Source organism: Coregonus clupeaformis, chromosome 1 (genome assembly GCF_020615455.1).
Source record: "Coregonus clupeaformis isolate EN_2021a chromosome 1, ASM2061545v1, whole genome shotgun sequence".
NCBI lineage: Eukaryota > Metazoa > Chordata > Actinopteri > Salmoniformes > Salmonidae > Coregonus > Coregonus clupeaformis.
Genome location: NC_059192.1, coordinates 95,823,637 through 95,849,705, shown reverse-complemented (window position 1 = coordinate 95,849,705; position 26,069 = coordinate 95,823,637). Strand labels below are relative to the sequence as shown.

At 45.4% G+C, this 26,069-nt stretch overlaps 1 protein-coding gene across 1 annotated transcript in view; it reads left to right on the top strand.

The window, feature by feature from the left end:
* The window catches only part of LOC121570186 (serine/threonine-protein kinase WNK4-like), a 116,133-nt gene that overhangs the window by 47,895 nt on the left and 42,169 nt on the right, over nucleotides 1–26,069 (top strand). Inside the window, exons 2-4 of the mRNA XM_045222339.1 lie at nucleotides 12,724–12,896; nucleotides 13,181–13,401; nucleotides 13,703–13,860. Of these exons, the coding sequence (XP_045078274.1) occupies nucleotides 12,724–12,896; nucleotides 13,181–13,401; nucleotides 13,703–13,860 (552 nt within the window). The remainder of the gene's footprint in view (nucleotides 1–12,723; nucleotides 12,897–13,180; nucleotides 13,402–13,702; nucleotides 13,861–26,069) is intronic.

The following is a 26,069-nucleotide window of genomic DNA, read 5'->3' as shown; positions in this document are numbered from 1 at the left end:
ATTAAGAAGGAAATAAATTCCACAAATGCATTCCAGGTGACTACCTCATGAATCTGGTTGAGAGAATGTCAAGAGTGTGCATAGCTGTCATCAAGGCAAAGGGTGGCTATTTGAAGAATCTCAAATATAAAATACTTTTTTGGTTACTACATGATTCCATATGTGTTATTTCATAGTTTTGATGTCTTCACTATTATTCTACAATGTAAAAATAAAGAAAAAGCCTTGAATGAGTACGTGCGTCCAAACTTTTGACTGATAGTGTATGTAAATGTGATATTTCCATTTTTTTATATTCAATAAATTTGCAGAACATTCTGAAAACCTATTTTTGCTTTGTCATTATTGGGTATTGTGTGTAGATTGATGAGGAAGAAATCAATTTAATACATATTAGAATAAGGCTGTAACGTAACAAAATGTGGAAAAAGTCAAGTGGTCTGAACACTCTCCGAATGCACTGTACCTCGCTCACATTATATATTAACAGAGCATGGATTAATTATACCAGACATAACAACATGTACTCACTACTTAGGGAAGTAATAGCTCAGTGTTGTTGGCAAACACAGTTACCTGGCCAGTGTCATGCACGAGACTGAGGCTGCGTCACAAATGGCACCCTATCCTCTACATAGTGCAGTACTTTTAGAGCCTATGGGGCTGTGGCCAATAGTAGTGCCCTGTATAGGGAATAGGGTGCCATTTGGGACATGCCCACTGTTACTTGGCCAGTGCCATGCAGGAGACTCCTTAAAGTCCAGTTTAAGAACTCTGTGTTCCTCTCAGGCCCTTTACAACTGATGTAAGATATAACCGTGAAGGAACATGACAGCCTGTTAGGTTTTCTGCTCCAGTACACTAAACACAGAATATTATTATTCATGTACCAAAACACTTGGGTTGAAAAAACAGCTGAACCTGTGTTGCTTACCTGCAGTAGCTCCAGAGGTGTAAGAAACCTCACATAACACGTAACTTGTTTATTGAATTCTGACACAGTAGCCTCATGAAATGTGGTCTCTCAAGCCAGTGGAAATAGGCTACTAACAATAAGTGTCACACATACACAGTATTTTGAAGGATGGTAAAATAAAAAATTTTGCTAACATTTTCCTCTTGTGTTTGCCAAGTATGGGCTCATTTCAGATTTCATATGTTTGTGTGGCGTGCTGTGGAGGGAAGAATATGGCTGGAGACAAAGCTGTGAATTCCAGGTCATTATTGTAAAAGAGAACGTGTTCTTAATGACTTACCTGGTTAAATAAAGTTTAACTCAATGTCTGTCAGACGATACATAACCATTGTAAGATCCAATCCAATTCCCTATCCAGTCCTATCTAATTTTCACTGTCTATAGTGTACAAAACATTTAGAATGTCCAAAATACTATACAAAAATGTATTAGTAAGGAGAGCTTTTTCCCATCAGATTATTTTACAACTACTGTATAGGCGATAGGTTGAATCTAGTTGATGATCCCTGGCCTATAGGTTACTATGAACCATAACCAACCTACTCTCCACTGTCTGTGTCCCAAGTGGCACCCTATTCCCTATAAAGTGCACTACTCTAGGGCTCTGGTCAAAAGTAGTGCTCTATATAGGGAATCGGGTGCCATTTGGGACACAGATCTGTTTTCATCAAGTCACATAACTGCAGAGGACATAGTTGCAGAGGACATAGCTGAAGAGGGCATAGTTGCAGAGGACATAGCTGAAGAGGGCATAGCAGCAGCACTGTAGTCTGTTTCATAAGAGTAACCTTTGCAGGCTGTACTCTCTCTCTAAATCTTGTGATCTATTGGTGTATCGTACCATGGGAAGGCAGTTCAAGAAAAAGTTTGTTCTCTCTGGTCATTTCCCATTGAAGGGGTTTACATTTCAAGACAACACTTTTATCTACCCTGTAAAAACAAGGCAGTAGCAACAATGTTAACAGTTTTACTGGATTATCTAAATATTTCAGTCAGGGTCAAGCGGGGTCGAAATAAATGGACAATTAGAGAATGTTCCCTGAGCAAGCAGCAAAGAAACCTGCTGTCTTTTGGGCAATAAAACCCAGATGAATTACCTTTGGGACTTTAAAAGCTTCCTTTCCTCTCAGTGTTATTAGACTAGATGGAACACAGAACGCAGAGAGGACGCAGAATGTCCTCTCTACTATCAGAGATAGTGTCCCAAATCAGACAAAGTGTCCCAAATGGCTCCCTATTTACGGGCCCTGGTCAAAAGTAGTACACTATATAGGGAATAGGGTGCCATTTGGAATGCAGACCCAGTTACCTCGCAGGTGGTCATCAGGGCAGCATCAGCCCCACTCAAAACTAATCCAGGAGGATATAGACACATCAGCTCCACTCAAAACTAACCCAGGAGGATATAGAGACATCAGCCCCACTCAAAACTAACCCAGGAGAATATAGACACATCAGTCCCACTCAAAACTATCCCAGGAGGATATAGACACATCAGTCCCACTCAAAACTAACCCAGGAGGATATAGAGACATCAGTCCTACTCAAAACTAACCCAGGAGGATATAGAGACATCAGCCCCACTCAAAACGAACCCAGGAGGATATAGACACATCAGTCCCACTCAAAACTAACCCAGGAGGATATAGACACATCAGTCCCACTCAAAACTAACCCAGGAGGATAGAGACACATCAGCCCCACTCAAAACTAACCCAGGAGGATATAGAGACATCAGCCCCACTCAAAACGAACCCAGGAGGATATAGACACATCAGTCCCACTCAAAACTAACCCAGGAGGATATAGAGACATCAGCCCCACTCAAAACGAACCCAGGAGGATATAGACACATCAGTCCCACTCAAAACTAACCCAGGAGGATATAGACACATCAGCCCCACTCAAAACGAACACAGGAGGATATAGACACATCAGTCCAACTCAAAACTAACCCAGGAGGATATAGACACATCAGTCCCACTCAAAACTAACCCAGGAGGATATAGAGACATCAGCCCCACTCAAAACTAACCCAGGAGGATATAGACACATCAGTCCCACTCAAAACGAACCCAGGAGGATATAGAGACATCAGTCCCACTCAAAACGAACCCAGGAGGATATAGACACATCAGCCCCACTCAAAACTAACCCAGGAGGATATAGAGACCGAAGACTTGACAGATCCTTCCCACACTAGATACCTGTACATGATTTCCACATCTCTGAGAATCCTGACTTGTTCCAGGATAGACATGACTAACTCCTGTACAATACATCATGCTTACTATTTTTTGGAAACATGCCTTACATGAGACAAATGTCTTATTAACTCTTGCCCCACCAATGAAGAGTGGGAAGAGTTGCTGACTTTGTTTTGAAGAATGAATGACTTTAAAAGATGATACAATTCTTTCAGTTCCAAGGCCAGTCAGTCAGGCACACATGCAGTTCTTCCTTTCACACACGCCTACTATCTAGCAAAACCTCCAACCAGGCCAAACTTCCAGGTCAACGGCAGCCTAAATAGTTCTGCAAAGTTTGCGTCCCAAATCGCTCCCTTTTCTCTATTTAGTGCACTACCTTTGACACTATATGTAGGGAAAAGGGTGCCATTTGGGACGCACTGGGCCCTGGTCAAAAGTAGTGCACTATATAGGGAATAGGGTGCCATTTGGGATGCACATGAAGTTAGAAATCTTGAATCTGTGTCCAGCATAGTATTTTGCTTGTGTAGTTAATTGCTTTAGGCGCCACTAAAACGGCAGCCAGGTTTTCAGAGTGCTAGCCCCGGTGAGAGAGAGGGTGGGCTGAATCTCCCGTGTCTCCCCCGCTACATTCAGAGAGCAGCTCAGGTTTTTCTTGGAAAGTATACACTGGTACCTCAGTTCCTCACACTGTGCTGTCTGTCTGTCTGTCTCTCAGTGTGTGTGTGCCTGAGATCTCTATCTGTATGGCTTACTGAAGGAGCCTCTGGAGAGCATGTGGGAGTATGACCTCCACATATTGTAGTGAGGGGTTAAAGACACGTAAAGAAGGAGATAAACAAGATAATCACTTTAACGTCTTAAGTTAGCCACAGCACTGGTACTGCATTTATTCTAGACCAAACATGCCGTGATGTCTTCATCTTCCCTCCCTCTCTCTCAATTCAATTCAGTTCAAAGGGCTTTATTGGTATGGGAAACATATGTTAACATTGCCAAAGCAACAAAAGTGAAATAAACAATAACAAATTAACAGTAAACATTACACTCACAAAAGTTCCAAAAGAATAAAGACATTTAAAATGTTATATTATGTCTATATACAGTGTTGTAACAATGTGCAAATAGTTAAAGAACAAAAGGGAAAAGAAATAAACAAAATATAGGTTGTATTTACAATGATGTTTGTTCTTCACTGGTTGCCCTTTTCTTGTGGCAACAGGTCACAAATCTTGCTGCTGTGATGGCACACTGTGGTATTTCACCCAATAGATATGGGAGGTTATCAAAATTGGATTTGTTTTCACATTCTTTGTGGGTCTGTGTAATATGAGGGAAATATGTGTCTCTAATATTGTCATACAGCTGGCAGGAGGTTAGGAAGTGTAGCTCAGTTTCCACCATATTTTGTGGGCAGTGTGCACATAGCCCTTCTTCTCTTGAAAGCCAGGTCTGCCTTACGGTGGCCTCTCTCAATAGCAAGGCTATGCTCACTGAGTGTGTACATAGTCAAAGCTTTCCTTAAGTTTGGGTCAGTCACAGTAGTCAGGTATTCTGCCACTGTGTACTCTCTGTTTAGGGCTAAATAGCATTCTAGTTTGCTATGTTGTTTTGTTAATTATTTCCAATGAGTCAAGTAATTATCTTTTTGTTTTCTCATGATTTGGTTGGGCCCCAGGACCAGCTTGATTAGGGGACTCTTCTCCACGTTCATCTCTCTGTTGTTGAGGGCTTTGTTATGGAAGGTTGAGGAATTGACAGGAGTGGACCCTCTAGCTTCGCCTCTTCCTCTCTGATATTCTCTAGCTAAACAAAGAGAGAGGACACATTTAGAGACCCCAATGCTAATTTTACACCCCTGCAGTGCAACAACAATACCTTTGGGACATGTGTAGGTCTACTGTATGAAGGATAGGAAATAAACCACATCAACTCTAGTGTTGGAGACAAATTCTCATTTTCTTTCTTTACTGTTTTGCTCCATTTAGAAACATATTATTATTGAATATAAGTATAAATATTTCATTCTGAATTATGGAGTATGGTTTTATATTATGGGTATTTAAAAGCATTTTGGATCCTTTCCTGGACACACCTCTTTTTATTTAGTTTTTTTGCAGTATGGGTCTACTAGGCCTCAGGTATGGTGGTACCTTACAAGTTTTCGACCGCTAAGCTAAGCTACGCTACGCCACTAAGAAAGCTGCTACTAGTCTATATATTTTGTTTACAGTTTAAATCTGATCGCTTTGACTTTGTTCATCGGTGGAATATAGCCTATGAAATGATCTTTTGTTTGGAAAGAAAATGTTTGTTTTTACATTATTGGAGCTTTGGATTCCCTGTTCTGTGGTTGCTTTGGAAGCGCGTCTGACTATGGCATCACATACCTGTGGCCTCAAGGCAAGTTTGGAATTGGATTACGAATTGCCTTTATAACTAGATTAGATTAATGTTACAATTTAATGCACTGTCGAAGGTAATCTAAATATGAGGCGACAATTGAAATAATGTATTTGGTTCTGTTGCATAGCTTGGTGCAACATCTACAGTATGTGAGGTGTTTGTCTGTGTTTTGTCAGTGAGTTGATAGAGCAGGAATGAGCAGTAGGTAGGTATTAGGAGGAGCAGTAGGAGGATAAAGCCCTTGTATCCACCCAAGGGGCATTCTCTGTCAGTGCTGTAACCTCTCTCTAGGAAATACCAGAGGCCCCACTATACTGTAGTGTTCCAGACTAGCCATGGTTGCTCACTATTTAGTGTTGGTATTTATTAGGATCCCCATTAGCTGTTGCGAAAGCAGAAGCTACTCTTCCTGGGGTCCACACAAAACATGAAACATGACATAATACAGAACATTAATAGACAAGAACAGCTCAAGGACAGAACTACATAAACTATATATACAAAAGTATGTGGACACCCAATGAGTTGATTCGGCTATTTCAGCCACACCCGTTGCTGACAGGTGTATAAAATTGAGCACATAGCCATGCAATCTCCATAGACAAACATTGGCAGTAGAATGAAGAGCTCAATGACTTTCAACGTGGCACCGTCATAGGATGCCACCTTTCCAACAAGTCAGTTCGTCAAATTTCTGCCCCGGTAGAGCTGCCCCGGTCAACTGTAAGTGCTGTTATTGTAAAGTTGAAACATCTAGAAGCAACAACGGCTCAGCCACGAAGTGGTAGGCCACACAAGCTCATAGAACGGGACCACAAAGAACTGAAGCGCGTAGCTCGTAAACATGTTCTGTCCTCGGTTGCAACACTCTTGAAGCAATGTCAGCACAAGAACTGTTCGTCGGGAGCTTAATGAAATGGGTTTCCATGGCCGAGCAGCCGCACACAAGCCTAAGATCACCATGCGCAATGCCAAGCGTCGGCTGTAGTGGTGTAAAGCTCGCTGCCATTGGACTCTGGAGCAGTGGAAACACTTTTTCTGGAGTGATGAATCACGCTTCACCATCTGGAAGTCCGACGGACTAATCTGGGTTTGGCAGATGCCAGGAGAACGCTTTCTGCCCCAATGCATAGTGCCAACTGTAAAGTTTGGTGGATGAGGAATAATGGTCTGGGGCTGTTTTTCATGGTTCGGGCTAGGCCCCTTAGTTCCAGTGAAGGGAAACCTTAACGCTACAGCATTCAATTACATTCTAGACGATTCTGTGCTTCCAACTTTGTGGCAACAGTTTGAAGAAGGCCCTTTGCTATTTCAGCATGACAATGCCCCCTTGCACAAAGCAAGGTCCATACAGAAATGGTTTGTCGAGATCGGTGTGGAAGAACTTGAGCTTTCTTTGCAGCACTTGACCATATGACTGGACAATAAGACAATATTAAACTAGAGCCTGCAGGACGTGCTTTTTGGAGTGAGAGCAGAGCATCTCTTTATTATGGACAGACCTCTCCCCATCTTTACAACCTTTGAATCTATTTGTTTTGACCATGACAGTTTGCAATCTAAGGTAACACCAAGTAATTTAGTCTCCTCAACTTGTTCAACCGCCACACCCTTCATTACCAGATTCAGCTGAGGTCTAGAACTTAGGGAATGATTTGTACCAAATACAATGCTCTTAGTTTTATAGATGTTCTGGACCAGTTTATTACTGGCCACCTATTCCAAAACAGACTGCAACTCCATGTTAAGGGTTTCGGTTACTTAATTAGCTGTGGTTGCTGATGCGTATATGGTTGAATCATCAGCATACATGGACACACAGGCTTTGTTTAATGCCAGTGGCAGGTCATTGGTAAAAATAGAAAAGAGTAGAGGGTCTAGAGAGCTGGCCTGCGGTACACCACACCCTACATGTTTGACATTAGAGAGGCTTCCATTAAAGAAAACCGTTTGAGTTCTATTAGATAGATAGCTCTGAATCCACGAAATGGCAGAGGTTGAAAAGCCATAACAAATGTTTTTTCAACAACAGGTTATGGTCAATAATATCAAAGGCTGCACTGAAATCTAACAGTACAGCTCCCACAATCATCTTATTATCAATTTCTTTCAACCAATCATCAGTAATTTGTGTCAGTGCAGTACATGTTGAGTGCCCTTCTCTATAAGCATGCTGAAAGTCTGTTGTCAATTTGTTTACAGAGAAAGAGCATTGTATTTGGTCAAACACATTTTTTCCCAAGAGTTTGCTAAGAGCTGGCAGCAAGCTGATAGGTCTACTCTTAGAACCAGTAAAGGCTGCTTTACCACTCTTGGGTAGCTGAATGACTTTGGCTTCCATCCAGGCCTGAGGACAAAAACTTTCCTCTAGGCTCAGATTAAAGATATGACAGATAGGAGGGGCTATAGAGTCAGCTACCATCCTCAGTAGCTTTCCATCTAAGTTGTCAATGCCAGGAGGTTTGTCATTATTGATCGATAACAATACTTTTTCCCACACTAACTTTACAAAATTAAAACTTGCAATCCTTTTCTTTCATTATTTGTTTTTTTGTACGAATATGATGGCTCACTGTTCATTGTTGGCATTTCCTGCCGAAATTTGCCCACTTTGCCAATGAAGTAATCATTAAAATAATTGCCAACATCAAATGTTTTCTCTGATGAATAAGCCATGTGATTTGATGAAAGATGGAGTTGAATTTGGCTTTCTGACCATAATTTTCAAACAAAAAGATGAAGAAACTGTATTAATGAAGCTAAGATCAATTATATAAATGCGTAGTACTTTTAATTTAATTTCAAGTACTTTAAACTTTATATAATTGATATTGGCTTCATAATACAGTTTATTCTTCTTTTTGTTGAGTTTAGTCACATCATTTCTCAATTTGCACTAAATCAGCCAGTCAGATGTGTAGCCAGATTTATTAGTCACTCCTTTTGCCCCATCTCTTTCAACCATACAGTTTTTCAATTCCTCATCAATCCATGGAGCCTTAACAATTCTAACAGTCAGTTTCTTAACAAGTGCATGTTTATCAATAATTAGAAGAAGCAATTTCATAAATTCATCAAGTGCAGCGTCTGGATGCTCCTTATTAATCACAGCAGACCAACAAATATGTTTTACATCATCCACATTCACAGCAAAATCTTTTGTATGATCTCTTATACACTATTTTAGGCCCAGCTGTTGGAACTTTGGCTTTCCTGGATATAGCCACTATATTGTGATCACTGCATCCAATGGGTACGGATACAGCTTTAGAACAAATTTCTACAGTATTTGTAAAAATGTGATCAATACATGTGGATGACCTTGTTCCTGTAGTGTTTGTAAACACCCTGGTAGGTTGATTAATACCTGAACCAGATTACAGGCACTGGTTACAGTGAGAGGCTTCCTCTTGAGCGGACAGCTTGATGAAAACCAGTCAATATTCAGGTCCCCAAGAAAGTAGACCTCTCTGTTTACATCACATACACTATCAAGCATTTCACATATATTATTTAGATACTGACTGTTAGCACTTTGTGGCCTATAGCAACACCCCAAAAGAAAAGGCTTTAGATGTGCCAGGTGAACCTGCAACCACAACAACACTTCACATGAGATCTTCTCTAAGCATTACAGGGATATGGCTCTGAATAGCAACACCTCCCCCATAAGCATTCCTGTCTCTTCTTTAGATGTTATATCTTTGTATTGCTACTGCTGTATTATCAAATTAATTATCTAAGTGAGTCTCAAAAATGGCTAATATATGAATGTTATCTGATGTTAGCAAGTTATTGATATGGCTAATATATCAATGTCATCTGATGTTAGCAAGTTATTGATTTCATGAAACTTATTTCTAAGGCTACATACATTAATATGGACTATTTTCAGCCCTTTCCTGGGTAGATTATCAGAGATAGACATAATATGGAAAAGAGCAAACAAAGCAAGAGAAGAAAATATACATTCAGCAGTCCATTAATCAATTGGTGTGTGTGTGTGTGTGTGTAAGTGTGTGTGTGTGTGTGTGTGTGTGCTGCAGGGTTGAAGCTACAAACCCATAGGCTTGGCTCTCTCATCCCTTCCAGGCTTCTGGGTGGGAGGGTGGACAATGAGCCTGTCATTGCGGATGTAAGCAATGTCCCCACGCACTCTGGCAGCTTTCAGGTGTGATCACTCACTGTTGGTTTCTGTTTACGTTCAGACCAAGTTAAGTCCATCACTTGTGTTGTATCAGTGTTAAATTCAACCATATTAAAGTAGTAATATTTATGGAATCTGGGAAGCATGTGATGACCCATCATGTTTATGTAGATTTGACATGGTTGTCAACATAAATTGTCCTATTTTCACATTAGGCACTTCAAATCATCGTACATAATTATCTGTAGCTTGTGTACGTGTGTTTATGCTTAAAAGGCATCATTACATCACTGTGAAATTAGTCCATGTCACACAACAAACCGATCCCGTGATAGCATAACGTGATAGCATAAGGTCAACACAATTTATTGTTTCACTTTAACTTTTGTTCTTAATTCACATACTGGTATTTGCTATTATTCCTGACATTTCTGCCACATGGGTAATAATATTAATAATAATAATAACATAAATACATTTAATTTATAACACAGTTTTCATTAAAAAACTATCCAAAATTGCTAAGTAACTGAACAATAGGTCTTTATTGGAAACAGGTTTTGGATGAGTCAACATAATAATAATCAGTCCGTAATCAGACATGTTACAGAACGCCTTTGGAGGCTAGCTGCACATGTTATGCTTACTCTTGCAGGCTTTAGTTCAGGAATGCCTGAATAAGACATAGGCTATTCCAGGAACGCCAAAATCCCTTTATTCTGTATTTGAATGTGTTGTGCTTGCCATGTGGTATATTGAGTGAGCTCTCTAGTAAACTCAGGGGTTTAGGAAGCTGTCAGGGTTTCCAGGGCAGGCTGGTTGACCATGAGGCTAAATGCACGTACACACCACAGTGAGCTGTACTGTAGAGGACCTTCAAGTTAAACAGGCCAGTCAGGTCACACCACAGTGAGCTGTACTGTAGAGGACCTTCAAGTTAAACAGGCCAGTCAGGTCACACCACAGTGAGCTGTACTGTAGAGGACCTTCAAGTTAAACAGGCCAGTCAGGTCACACCACAGTGAGCTGTACTGTAGAGGACCTTCAAGTTAAACAGGCTAGTCAGGTCACACCACAGGGCTGTCCGCCAGTCAGGTTAGTGAGCTTCTGTGAGGATGTCAGTCAGGTCACACCACAGTGAGCTGTACTGTAGAACTTCAAGCTCAGGCCAGTCAGGTCACACCACGTGAGCTCGGACCTCTAGTCAGGTCACACCACAGTGAGTCAGTCAGGTTGTCAGTCAGGTCGTCAGTCAGGTCAGTCAAGCCGTCAGTCAGGTCATCAGTCAAGCCGTCAGTCAGGTCGTCAGTCAGGTCGTCAGTCAGGTCAGTCAGGTCTTCAGTCAGGTCGTCAGTCAGGTCAGTCAGGTCTTCAGTCAGGTCGTCAGTCTTTTCGTTAGTCAGGTCAGTCAGGTCATCAGTCAGGGCGTCAGTGAGGTCGTTAGGCAGGTCAGTCAGGTCTTCAGTCAGGTCGTTAGTCAGGTCAGTCAGGTCTTCAGTCAGGTCGTCAGTCAGTTCGTTAGTCAGGTCAGTCAGGTCGTCAGTCAGGTCGTCAGTCAGGTCGTCAATCAACAGGAGACATGGCCCTCTGCTCTGCACTGGGGTTATGATTAAACACACGTGTCCTAACACACAAACGAAGGCTCATGTACCCAGATTTCTGCAGCTGCAACTCAATGACATAGTCTTTACCATGCAGTGGGTGTCATCTGTTACACACTAATTCTCCACATAGATACATACAAACTCCTTGGTCAAAAGTTATTCTATGTGGTCTGTGTTGAAAACAGAGGCGTCATGTTGGAATCAATCTTCTTATTTAATTAGTGTTTGGCAGTTGATGGATGTCGGTTTGGCAGTTGATGGACGTTGGTTTGGCAGTTGATGGATGTTGGTTTGGCAGTTGATGGACGTCGGTTTGGCAGTTGATGGACGTCGGTTTGGCAGTTGATGGATGTCGGTTTGGCAGTTGTGGATGTTGGTTTGGCAGTTGATGGACGTTGGTTAGGCAGTTGATGGACATTGGTTTGGCAGTTGATGGACGTCGGGGCTCCCCTCATGTATCTCGACCAGATCCTGAGACAGGCCCTCCCATGCTTGATAGGGCTTGAAGTCCCAAATGGTACCCTATTCCCTATATAGTGCACTACATTTGACCAGGGTATTACCAGAACTAGTGCACTATAAAGGGAATAGGGTGCCATTTGGGATGCAGACAGGGCCTGGTAACGTGAGCGGCAGCCCCCTTCTCTAAAGGGGAGGAAGGTGTCGTGGTCAGGCGATTGTAAACATAAACATACCCTCAGTGTTTTTCCCAGAACCGCCTGAATGTAGGATTCATGGTTGTAGAAGTCTAGAGGTCTCTACAGAGTTTTCCGCCATCTAGGCACCCACTGCAGCCTCCCGGCAGCTTTACTCAGAGACCAGAGACTCAATCAAACCATTCATACCTCCCTCTGCACAAAAATGGATTTGTTCACCCACCTACTGTGACCCACCTACCCACTGTGATTATTCTGTAACCCACCTACCCACTGTGATTATACTTTGACCCACCTACCCACTGTGATTATACTGTGTTTGGTTAAATTTCTCACTGCTATCAGAAACCTCCTCTTAAAATGTCTATAAGTCCCAGTTCAAGTTTTATGAAAAATATGATTACGTAACACTGGAATGTGGTTCTCAAGATGGACGACCAACCTGTGGTTTTTCACAGAAAAACGAATAAGTGCAGTAAAATATATCCGTCAGAGGTTCTGTTTGTTCTCTCCCTGTAGGACACACACATTTTCATATTTTTCACACATCTTGATAAGCTTATTCATTCTGTATTGAGTGTTGATAATAAACTATAGTCACAAAGTCAGGCCTGAGGGTTGGGGGGTGTTCCCTGCAATATGCTCTGCCCATAGAAATTGAATTCTAGAATGGTTCTGTCGTATGTAATAATTCTAGAATATATCTATGTTGTGTTCCGTGCAGACGCGTAAACTGACCAAGTTGGAGCGGCAGAGGTTCAGTGAGGAGGTGGAGATGCTGAAGGGTCTGCAGCACCCTAACATTGTCCGCTTCTACGACTCCTGGAAGGACAACTCCAAGGGCCTCAAGTGCATCCTGCTGGTCACCGAGCTCATGACCTCAGGCACCCTCAAAATGTGAGCTTGTCCTTCCTGCCCCAACCTGGCCTCAATCATCGTTGTAGGAGAGGAGACTGTCGTTTTGTACCATTTGTTTTATTTCCTCTACAAATTCCTCCTTACAAATTCCTAGCATTTTAATATTTTCTATATTTTATCATGATTATAGAATCTTGATAGAAAACAAGGATTGATAAAATAGTTTTCCATGTGAACTCCTGATGGTCCTCACTGGTCTGGCGAGTACTGGTCTGGCCTGTACTCTATAGGTAATGCATCCTGATAGCATGTGTTTACTGCAGGTACCTGAAGAGGTTCAAGGAGATGAAGCTGAAGCTGCTGCAGCGTTGGAGTCGGCAGATCCTGAAGGGGCTCCACTTCCTCCATACCCGCACCCCTCCCATTATCCACAGGGACCTCAAGTGTGACAACATCTTCATCACCGGCCCCACCGGCTCAGTCAAGATAGGAGACCTGGGCCTGGCCACACTCAAAAGTGCCTCCTTTGCTAAAAGTGTCATTGGTGAGTGTATAAGAGTTTACTAACTAACTGCAGTCATCTAGTTTTATGGATTAATTTCATGTTTTGGGTTTTTCTAGTTTAGGGCCTTTGAGTGCTCTAACTATATAATCATTATGAAATCACTCTGCCACAGATTCCAACCCTATGATGCATGTCCTGTGTAATCAAATGTCTCTATCCTGGAGAAGATGCGTGTGTATGTGTACATCTGTGTGTGTGTATATCTGTGTGTGTGTACATCAGTGTGGTTGTGTGTGTCTTCTTGTGACTGGTATTGACTTGTCTCTCTCCTCTCCTCCAGGTACCCCAGAGTTCATGGCTCCAGAGATGTATGAGGAGAAGTATGATGAAGCTGTGGATGTCTATGCCTTTGGGATGTGTATCCTGGAGATGGCCACCTCAGAGTACCCCTACTCCGAGTGTCAGAACGCAGCCCAAATCTACCGCAAAGTCACCAGTGTGAGTGGAAATATATATGCCATTAGGCAGACCCTTTTATCCAAAGCGACTTACAGGAGTGCATGCATATATTCTTCGAAAAAAGGATTCCAAAAGGGTTCTCTGGGTGTCCCCACAGGATAACTCTTTTTGGTTCCAGGTAGAACCATTCTGGGTTCCATGTAGAATCCTATTTTTTCTAAGAGTGTACATTTTGGTATGGGTGGCCCCAGGGGGACTCAAACTCCAAACCCTGGTGTTGCAAATGCCATGCACTACAAACCTTGCAACACAGGACCATGGTCCTACACAGACTGGGACTCTCCTCTCTCCATGCAGGGTTCGTCAATAACGTAATTGTGCACACCTGTTCGCTCTCCTCCTCTTGCACCATGGAAGACAGAAAATAACCATATGAATGTCCTAGATGTCTGGAGGAAGGGAAAAGTCTACGCGGGATCCTTGGGATGTCCCAACTTTGATGTCACCCCATTGAAGTTGATATATAAAAGTTAAGGTAAGGGTTAGGTAAGGGTTGGGGTTAACGTTAGGGTAAGGACGTCCCAAGGATTCTGGATTGCACTAACCCTGGAAGAAGTCTTGATGTTAAACTCCACTCTCCAGAAACAAAGGGGCCCCGGGTGAAATGATGAAAGCACAATTTTGTAATTGTTGTGAATTTTAAAAAGCTCAGTGTGCATTACCATGTTGTAGCCTTACCGCTGTCTCTATTCTGACCTGCAATTTTGACTCATAATAGCTGATATTGAACTCAGTGATTCTGAGCTCGTTCTACACTTCTACCTTTCCAAAGATCTGACTGGATGCTCATGCTCAACATGAGATCTATTAGAAGATTCCATTTCCTACAGACCATGATGACATGGTGCTGGTTACCAGAGCGACAGATGACATGGTGCTGGTTACCAGGGAGACAGATGACATGGTGCTGGTTACCATGGTGAAGAGAGATATGACCTTTTCAGAGCAGCTCATAATAATGACATTTCTAACTGACTCTGATTCCAACATATTATCAGTCACTGTAGTTCCTCTTGGTGCTTCGTAGGCAAGTACCATGGTCTTGTAGTGGATGCGAACTTCGACTGAAAGCCAGTGGAGTGTGGGGAAGAGCGGGGTGACATGGGAGAACTTGGGAAGGTTGAACACCAGGTGGGCTGCAGCATTCTGGATAAGTTGCAGTGGTTTGATGGCACAAGCGAGGAGGCCAGCCAACAGCGAGTTGCAGTAGTCCAGAAGGAAGAAGACAAGAGCCTGGATTAGGACCTGCGCCGCTTCCTGTGTGAGGTAGGGTCATACACTACGGATGTTGTAGAGCATGAACCTGCGGGAGCGAGTCACACCAAGGTTCTTTGCACTTTGGGAGGGGGACACTGTGGAGTTGTCAACTGTGATGAAGAGGTCTTTCCCGGGAGGAAATGCAGCTCCGTCTTGTTGAGGTTGAGCTTGAGGTGGTGGGCCGACATCCAAGCTGAGATATCTGACAGGCACGCAGAGATACGTGTCATCACCTGGGTGTCAGAAGGGGGGAAGGAGGAAAATAGTTGAGTGTCATCTGTAAAGCAATGATAGGCAAGACCATGTGAGGATATGACGGAGCCGAGTGACTTTGTGTGTAGACAGTAGAGGAGAGGGCCTAGAACCGAGCCCAGGGGACACCAGTAGTGAGAGTACATGGTGCAGCACATATCATCTTAGGGTCAAGAAGAAAGTTCTGCAAAAGATAGCGAGAGAGTTTGTCAGAGACAGCACGCTCAAGTGTTTTGGAAAGAAAATAAAGAGGGCATACCGGTCTTTAGTTTGACGTCAGAGGAGTAGAGAGTTGGTTTCTTGAGGAGGGGAGCGATTCAGGCCATTTTGAAGTCTGAGGGGGCGCAGCCAGTGGTCAGGGATGAATTGATGAGGGAAGTGAGAAGGTCTCCAGAGATGGTCTGGTGAAGGGAGGAGGGAATGGGGTCAAGCGGGAAGGTTGTCGGGCAGCCAGACCTCACTAGTCGCAGGATTTCATCTGGAGAGGGAGGGGAGAAAGAGGTCAAGTTGTAGGGTAGTTCTGTGTGAGTGGGACCAGTGGACTCAATAGGCTAAGTGAATGAGGAGTGGATGTCCTCAACCTTCTTTTCAAAGTGGTTGACAAAGTCGTCCACAGCGAGGGAGGAGGGAGGGGGTGGAGGATTAAGGAAGGAGGAGGAGGTGGAAAATAGTTTCCTAGGGTTAGAGTGGCTATAGCAGCGGAAGAGAAGGTAGAGAGGAGGGAGTGAAAGGATGATAGGTCCTCCGGAAGTTTAGTTTTCCTCTATTTTTGCTCTGCTGCCAGCAGCCCTGTTCTTGCAATGAGTCACTCAGCCACGGAGCAGGAGGGGAGGGCCGAGCCGGCCGGGAAAAAAGGGGACAGTGTGAGTCATAGCATATGGAAAGGGAGGAGAGTAGGTTTGAAGAGGCAGAATTAGGAGAGAGGCGGGAGAAGGATTTAGCAGAAGGGAGAGATGATAGGATAGAAGAGGATAGAGTAGTGGGAGAGAGAGAAACAAGATTGCAATGGCGCATTACCATCTGGGTAGGGGCTGAGTGGTTAGGGTTGGAGGAAAGGGAGACAGAAAAGGAAACAAAGTAGTGATCAGAGACCTGGAGTGGGGTTGCAGTGAGATTAGTAGGCAAACAGCCTATAGTAAAGATGAGGTCAAGCATATTGCCTGCCTTGACTGGGAAAGGGTGAAGTCAAAAGAGGCAAGGAGGGGAAAGAGAGAGTTGAAAGAAATGAATTGAAGGCAAACGTCGGGAGGGTGATGTCGCCAAGTACGTAGAGCGGTGAGCCGTCGTCAGGAAATTAGCTTATCAAGGTTCAAGCTCATTGAGGAACTCTCTAAGGGCACCTAGTGGCCGATAAGACAACAATGTTAAGCTTGAGTGGACAAGTGACAGCATGAAATTCAAATGAGAAAATGGACACTTAAGAGAAATGAGTAGCCTTGTGCCACCACCGCGATGACCAAATGCTCTCAGACTATGAGAGAAAACGTATTCAGATGAAGAGAGAGCAGCTGTAGTAGCAGTGTTCTTTGGGGTGATCCATGTCTTTTGTCAGGGCCAAAAAGTAAAGGGACTGAAGAGCAGCATAGGCTGAGATGAACTCTGCAGTTCCAAACGCTGCCAGAGAGCAGGAATTCCACATGGGTTGTGCGCGAAATAACAAGGGTTGCAGCCAAGGGGTGGGGAGCGTCTGTAAAGACTACAGGGAGAGGTGTGAACAGGTATAGAAAACACACACGGTTGACAAAGCTACAAAATAGTAAAATGAGATCATGTGTAAATATCTAGGTAAGATACTGAAGTGAGAGAGAGGGGTGTGGAGTCTTCCTCTCCTTCCTTCCTCCAACAACTCTGCAGAACAACTCCGTAGAACAACTCCGCAGAACAACTCCGCAGAACAACTCTGCAGAACCGTATTTGTTTCGGCGATTATCTTAGTTTTGCAACACAACCGCCGCTTACAGCTGCCGCTGCAAAACCAGGGGAGACTGAAGAACTAACACTAATTGCTAATTGCCTTGCAAAGGTGAAGAGCACACCTCCCTGTACTAATTGCTGATTGCCTAGGAGAGGAGAAACCACTCCCCTTCCAATACAGCCACTGTTTACGAAAACAATAACAGTAACAAATTGCCCTGCCCCTTGATCCTGGTTGATGTGTCAACAATCATCTGCAAGTTAATAGCAGTCAGCAGTTCACACACCAAGTAGGCTACTGGGAAGACAGGCAGCACTTAAATTAGATGGCCCTAGCTAGCAAAAAGACAGTATTAGACAACAACAGATGAAGACAAAACTTATACTTATCACTCCTGGAGATATCAGGAGTCCTCTAGCTATAGAATGAAGCACTGGGAGACTAATTCACCTTTCAGCAGGACAATAACCTAAAACACAAGGCCAAATCTACACAGGAGTTGCTTACCAAGACAACATTGAATATCCCTGAGTGGTCTACTTACAGTTTTGACTTAAATCTGCTTGAAAATATATGGCAAGACTTGAAAATGGCTTTCTTGCAATGATCAACAACCAACTTGACAGAACTTGAATAATTAAAAAAATTATAATGTGCAAATATTGTACAATCCAGAGACTTACCCAACAAGACTCACAGCTGTAATCGATGCCAAGGGTGTTTCTAACATGTATCGTCTCAAGACAATTTGTGTTTTATTTTTCATATTTTTTAAAATAAATGTTAGAATTTGTCTTCCACTTTTTTGTGTAGATCAAAAGAAATAAAAGACAATTAAATGAATTTTAATCCCACTTTGTAACACAACAAAATGTGGAAAAAGTCAAGGGGTGTAAATACTTTCAGAAGGCACTCAGGAAAGAGTTCAGTTTAGAGCCCATATTTACATTTACCATTTACATTGCTGGCTCAAACTACTTGGCTATGTCCCAAATTGCACCATACAGTGCATTTGGAAAGTATTCAGAACCCTTGATTTTTTCCACATTTTGTTACGTTACAGCCTTATAAAAAATAAAAAAAATGTTTATAATCCTCATCAATCTACACACAATACCCCATTATGACAAAGCCAAAACAGGTTTTTTGAAATTCTTACAAATGTATAAAAAATAAAAAAACAGAAATACCTTATTTACATACAGTGGGGAAAAAAAGTATTTAGTCAGCCACCAATTGTGCAAGTTCTCCCACTTAAAAAGATGAGAGAGGCCTGTAATTTTCATCATAGGTACACGTCAACTATGACAGACAAAATGAGAATTTTTTTTTCAGAAAATCACATTGTAGGATTTTTAATGAATTTATTTGCAAATTATGGTGGAAAATAAGTATTTGGTCACCTACAAACAAGCAAGATTTCTGGCTCTCACAGACCTGTAACTTCTTCTTTAAGAGGCTCCTCTGTCCTCCACTGGTTACCTGTATTAATGGCACCTGTTTGAACTTGTTATCAGTATAAAAGACACCTGTCCACAACCTCAAACAGTCACACTCCAAACTCCACTATGGCCTAGACCAAAGAGCTGTCAAAGGACACCAGAAACAAAATTGTAGACCTGCACCAGGCTGGGAAGACTGAATCTGCAATAGGTAAGCAGCTTGGTTTGAAGAAATCAACTGTGGGAGCAATTATTAGGAAATGGAAGACATACAAGACCACTGATAATCTCCCCCGATCTGGGGCTCCACGCAAGATCTCACCCCGTGGGGTCAAAATGATCACAAGAACAGTGAGCAAAAATCCCAGAACCACACGGGGGGACCTAGTGAATGACCTGCAGAGAGCTGGGACCAAAGTAACAAAGCCTACCATCAGTAACACACTACGCCGCCAGGGACTCAAATCCTGCAGTGCCAGACGTGTCCCCCTGCTTAAGCCAGTACATGTCCAGGCCCTTCTGAAGTTTGCTAGAGTGCATTTGGATGATCCAGAAGAGGATTGGGAGAATGTCATATGGTCAGATGAAACCAAAATATAACTTTTTGGTAAAAACTCAACTCGATCGTGTTTGGAGGACAAAGAATGCTGAGTTGCATCCAAAGAACACCATACCTACTGTGAAGCATGGGGGTGGAAACATCATGCTTTGGGGCTGTTTTTCTGCAAAGGGACCAGGACGACTGACCCGTGTAAAGGAAAGAATGAATGGGGCCATGTATCGTGAGATTTTGAGTGAAAACCTCCTTCCATCAGCAAGGGCATTGAAGATGAAACGTGGCTGGGTCTTTCAGCATGACAATGATCCCAAACACACCGCCCGGGCAACGAAGGAGTGGCTTCGTGAAGAAGCATTTCAAGGTCCTGGAGTGGCCTAGCCAGTCTCCAGATCTCAACCCCATAGAAAATCTTTGGAGGGAGTTGAAAGTCCGTGTTGCCCAGCGACAGCCCCAAAACATCACTGCTCTAGAGGAGATCTGCATGGAGGAATGGGCCAAAATACCAGCAACAGTGTGTGAAAACCTTGTGAAGACTTACAGAAAACGTTTGACCTGTATCATTGCCAACAAAGGGTATATAACAAAGTATTGAGAAACTTTTGTTATTGACCAAATACTTATTTTCCACCATAATTTGCAAATAAATTCATTAAAAATCCTACAATGGGATTTTCTGGATTTTTTTTCTCATTTTGTCTGTCATAGTTGACGTGTACCTATGATGAAAATTACAGGCCTCTCTCATCTTTTTAAGTGGGAGAACTTGCACAATTGGTGGCTGACTAAATACTTTTTGTAAGTAATCAGACCGTTTGCTATGAGACTCGAAATTGAGTTCAGGTGCATCCTGTTTCCATTGATCATCCTTGAGATGTTTATACAACTTGATTGGAGTCCACCTGTTGTAAATTCAATTGATGTGACATGCTTTGGAAAGGCACACACCTATCTATATAATGTCCCACAGTTGACAGTGCATGTCAGAGAGAAAACCAAGCCATGAGGTCGAAATAATTGTCCGCAGAGCTCAGAGACATGATTGTGTCGAGGTACAGATCTGGAGAAGGGTACCAAAACATTTCTGCAGCATTGAAGGTCCCCAAGAACACAGTGGCCTCCATTATTCTTAAATGGAAGATGTTTGGAACCACCAAGACTCTTCCTAGAGCTGGCCGCCCGGCCAAACTAAGCAATCGGGGGAGAAGGGTCTTGGTCAGGGAGGTGACCAAGAACCCGATGGTCACTCTGACAGAGCTCCAGAGTTCCTCTGTGGAGATGGGAGAACCTTCCAGAAGGACAACCATCTCTGCAGTACTCCACCAATCAGGCCTTTATGGTAGAGTGGCCAGACTGAAGCCACTCCTCAGTAAAAGGCACATGACAGCCCGCTTGGAGTTTGCCAAAAGGCACCTAAAGGACTATCAGACCATGAGAAACAAGATTCTTTGGTTTGATGAAACCAAGATTGAACTCTTTGGCCTGAATGCCAAGCGTCACGTCTGGAGGAATCCTGGCACCATCCCTACGGTTTAGCGTGGTGGTGGCAGCATCATGCTGTGGGGATGTTTTTCAGCGGCAGGGACTGGGAGACTAGTCAGGATCGAGGGAAAGATGAACGGAGCAAAGTACAGAGAGATCCTTGATGAAAACCAACTCCAGAGCGCTCAGGACCTCAGACTGGGGTGAAGGTTCACCTTCCAACAGGACAATAACCCTAAGCACACAGCCAGGACAATGCAGGAGTGGCTTTGGGACAAGTCTCTGAATGTCCTTCAGTGGCGCAGCCAGAGCCCGGACTTGAACCCGATCAAACATCTCTGGAGAGACCTGAAAATAGCTGTACAGCGATGCTCCCCATCCAACCTGACAGAGCTTGAGAGGCTCTGCAGAGAAGAATGGGAGAAACTCCCCAAATACAGGTGTGCCAAGCTTGTAGCGTCATACCCAAGAAGACTCAAGGCTGTAATCCCAGCCAAAGGTGCTTCAACAAATTACTGAGTAAAGGGTCTGAATACTTATGTCACGGTTAACTAAGCCAGAACCCAGAAGCAGACCAGGACAAGGTACGTTGAGACAAAGGTGAGTGTTTATTAATAGATTCCGAGTGAGGCTGAATAATCCAGGGAACAGAGCGGGTGGCGTGGATGGGTTGTTGAGGGTGCAGTGGTTGGTCCGGTACTGGCTCGGCAGCCGCCGACCATCAGGCAGAGGTTGGGTGAAGGTTCCGGGTGAGAGACTGCAGACAGAACAAAACGGAGGTCAGTACACAGCAAGTCAAAAAGGTGCAAAACAACAAAACTAACACTACTGGCTCAGAGACTGATACGCTGACAAACATACTGTTCATGGCTAACGATCCGGCAGGAACTGGATGTTGGGCCAGAGCCTAAGAAGGGTGATGATCAGGACCAGGTGTGCAGATTGCTGATGGGATGCAGGTGCGGAAAACCAGAGCGCTCCCCGGAGCGTTCCCGAACCCACGGGAAACTGGAGATTACGAGCAGGAACACTAGTCACCAGACAGGACCCGACTCAGACAGCCGGGATCGTCACAGTACCCCCCCTCCGACGAACGCCACCGGGCGGACTCCCCGGAGCGCCAGGATGGAGGCGGTAGAAGTCACTGATGAGGTCTGCATCTAGGACCTGTCGCCGCGGAATCCAACTCCTCTCTTCAGGGCCATACCCCTCCCAGTCCACGAGATACTGGAAACCCCCGGCCCCGCCGTCTGGAATCCATGATGCGACGCACCGTGTAGGCAGGACCACCTCCGATCATCCGAGGAGGAGGAGGAGAAGGCGGAGGAGGCAACAGAGGACTGAGGAAGACAGGCTTGAGGCAGGAGACATGAAAGGTGGGATGGACTCTGAGCGTCCTCGGTAGTTTGAGTCGAACTGCCACTGGATTGATCACCTTCTCCACCACAAACGGACCAATGAACTTCGGTAACAACTTCCTAGACTCAGTCCGTAACGGAAGATCCCGTGTGGCCAACCAAACCCTATCTCCGATGGTATAGGTGGGAGCGGGAATCCGCGACGATTCGCCTGGAGCTGATACCGGTCCGAAACTCTAAGGAGTGCCTTTCTGGCCCGATGCCAGGTCCGGTGGCAACGCCGAATATGGGCCTGAACAGAAGGCACTGAGAGCTCCTTCTCCTGAGAAGGAAACAGGGGAGGTTGGTAGCCATACAGGCACTGGAAGGGAGACATCCCAGTGGCAGATGTAGGAAGAGTATTGTGGGCATACTCAACCCAAGGCAACTGAGAGACCCAGGAGGTGGGGTTGGAAGAGACCAGACAGCGTAGCGTTGATTCCATCTTCTGGTTGGCTCTCTCCGCCTGACCATTGGATTGGGGGTGAAAACCAGATGTGAGACTGACAGTAGCTCCAATGGCCAAACAGAAGGACTTCCAGACAGCAGAGGTAAACTGAGGGCCACGGTCGGAAACGATATCACTGGGCAAACCGTGGACCCTGAAAACCTCCCTAACCAGGATCTCGGACGTCTCCGAGGCAGAGGGAAGCTTGGCAATTGGCACAAAGTGGGCGAACTTGCTGAATCTGTCCACGATAGTCAGAACGACCGTGTTCCCTCAGAAGCGGGCAACCCCGTGACGAAGTCCAGGGCCAGATGCGACCATGGTCGCCGGGGAATAGGAAGGGGGGTGAAGTAGTCCAGAGCTGGGCCGATTGGTACTCTTATTCTGCGCACACACTGGACAGGCAGCAACAAAACCCCGAGTATCCTCGGCCATGGCAGGCCACCAAAAACGTCTGCGAAGAAACGCCATTGTCCGAGCCACGCCAGGGTGACAAGCCATCTTGCTGGCGTGGGACCATTTGAGGACAGCAGGACGAACCGACTCAGGCACAAACAACCGACCGGGTGGACCGTTACCGGGACCGGGCTGAGTCCGAAGGGCCGCCAGCACCTCCTCCTCAATCTTCCACATAACTGCTCCCACGACGCAGTTCCGGGGGAGGATTGTCTCGGTCTTGGACCCACTCTCCTCCGTCTTGGAGAACATCCGGGACAAGGCGTCCGCCTTGCCGTTCTTAGATCCAGGTCGGAACGTCAGGGCAAACTTGAATCGTCCGAAAAACAACGCCCACCTGGCCTGACGGGAGTTGAGACGTTTAGCCGATTGCACGTAAGCAAGATTCTTGTGGTCAGTCCAGACAATAAACGGTTGCTCCGCCCTCCAACCAGTGGCGCCACTCCTCCAAGGCAAGTTTCACCGCGAGAAGCTCCCGGTTACCCACATCGTAATTCCTCTCCCAGGCGAAAGGCGACGAGAGTAGTAGGCGCAGGGATGGAGTTTACTGTCCGTGGAGCATCGCTGCGACAGGATGGCGCCAACTCCCACATCAGACGCGTCCACTTCAACGACGAACTGACGGGCCGTGTCCGGTTGAGAGAGAATCGGTGCGTTGGTGAATCGCCTCTTCAAATCCAGAAACGCTCGATCCGCCTCCGGATTCCACTTGAAGGTCCTGATGCTGGAAGTCAAGGCAGTTAACGGAGCGGCCACACGGCTGTAATCCCGGATGAATCTGCGGTAGAAATTCGCAAACCCCAAAAAATCTCTGGAGCTGCAATCTCGTACCGGGCTGGGCCCATTCCAGAACCGCTCTAACCTTCTCCTGGTCCATCCTAATCTCTCCCCTGGAGATGATGTACCCGAGAAAGGATGTCGTGTGGGCGTGAAACTCGCACTTCTCGGCCTTCACAAACAGGCGATTCTCCAACAATCGCTGCAGAACCTGCCGGACATGCTGGACGTGGTCGGAAGGTTCCTTCGAGAAGATCAGAATGTCATCCAGGTAAACAAACACAAAGAGACCGATCATATCTCTCAGGACGTCGTTCACCATACTCTGGAATACCGCTGGAGCATTGGTCAGTCCAAACGGCATCACCTGATACCGAAGTGACCCATCGGTGTATTGAAACCCGTCAACCACTCGTCCCCCTCTCTGATCCGGACCAGGTGATACGCATTGCGTAGGTCTAGCTTGGTGAACACCGTAGCACCCCTGTAAGGAGTCGAAGGCAGAACTCATCAAGGGCAGGGGATACTTGTTCTTGACCGTGATGTCATTCAACCCCCGATAATCAATACACGGTCGAAGAGAGCCATCCTTCTTACCCACAAAGAAGAATCCTGCCCCCAGGGGTGATGACGAGGGACGAACGAGACCAGCAGCTAGGGACTCCTTGATGTAGGTCTCCAACGCCTCACGTTCAGGTCGGGAGATACTGTATAACCCTCCCTTGGGGTAGACAGCTCCAGGGACCAGGTTGATGGCACAATCATATGGTCGGTGGGGAGGGAGTGACAGAGCCTTCTGCTTACTGAAAACTTCCCCCAAATCGTGATATGTCTCGGGAACCAGGGACAAATCTGGGGGTTTAGCCTCAATCACCTGACTGGGAACCGAATGGGGGCAGGCAGTCTTGAGACAGTTAGCATGACAATCAAGGCTCCAACTCGTTACCTTGCCCGTCACCCAATCGAACGTGGGGTTGTGTTCCTTCAGCCAGGGGTATCCAAGGACCAGAGGAACATGGGAAGACGGCAGAATGAAGAATGAAATCATCTCAGAATGATTCCCCGACAACCGCATCTTAACCGGGTTCAGTCCTCATCGTGATACGTGCCAGACTACTGCCGTTCAGAGTGGTCGCTTCAATGGCTTCCGGCAATTGCTCCTTGGAAAGCCCCAGCTGTTCCACCAACTCGGCATCAAGAAAGCTTCCATCGGCACCTGAATCGATAAAAGCGTTAAGCGCTAAGCTCTGATTCCTGTTCACAAGGGTAGCCGGGAAACGGGTCTGACAGAGGTACTGAGAGGTTGAAACTGGCTCGCTAAAAGTCCTCCCAACTTTAGCGAGCCGGGCAGTTTGACGACCGCCGGGAACAAGTGGAGATGTAATGTCCCGAGCTACCACAGTAGAGGCAGCAGTTGGTCTTACGTCTATGTTGACGCTCCTCCTTGGTTAACCCGTGCCGCCCCACTTGCATGGGTTCAGAATCGGGAGAGAGGACCTCTCCACTAATCCATTGTGGTGGAGAATGATCGACGTGTTCTGGTCCACCACCCGACCCGACTGGGAACTGAGAAGCTGATCGATTGGACGGACCCCATTGCTTCTCCCTCCTTCGCTCTCGGACTCGATTATCCACCCGAATAGACAAAGCTACCAAGCTGTCCAGGTCACTAGGCTCCGGATAGGAGATCAACTCATCCTTGAGCTGCTCCGACAGACCCTGGTAAAAGGCCGCTTGCAGAGACTCCTCGTTCCACCCACTCTCCACAGCCAACGTCTTGAACTCGATCACGAAGTCGGCCACGCTGCGAGTTCCTTGGCGAAGCGAAAACAGGCGCCTAGCTGCGTCCCTCCCTCGGACGGAATGGTCGAAGAGCTTCCTCATCTCGGCCGTGAACCCCCTGGTATGAAGCCATGCAGGGATCCTGTCGTTCCCAAACGGCTGAAGCCCACTCCAGCGCTCGACCACGCAGCAACTCAATCACAAAGGCTATCCTAGCCTTGTCTGTGGCATAAGAGTAGGGCTGTAGATCGAACACTAGTCCACACTGCATAAGGAAGGAACGGCATCTTCCCAGCTCTCCCTCATACTTATCCGGCGCCGGAACCTTGGGCTCACGGATGGACACAGCTTCAGAAGCGGCAGGCGAGATGGGTGAAACCGGTAGTGGATCCTCCACCGGACACTTGCGTTGGTTCTGGACCTC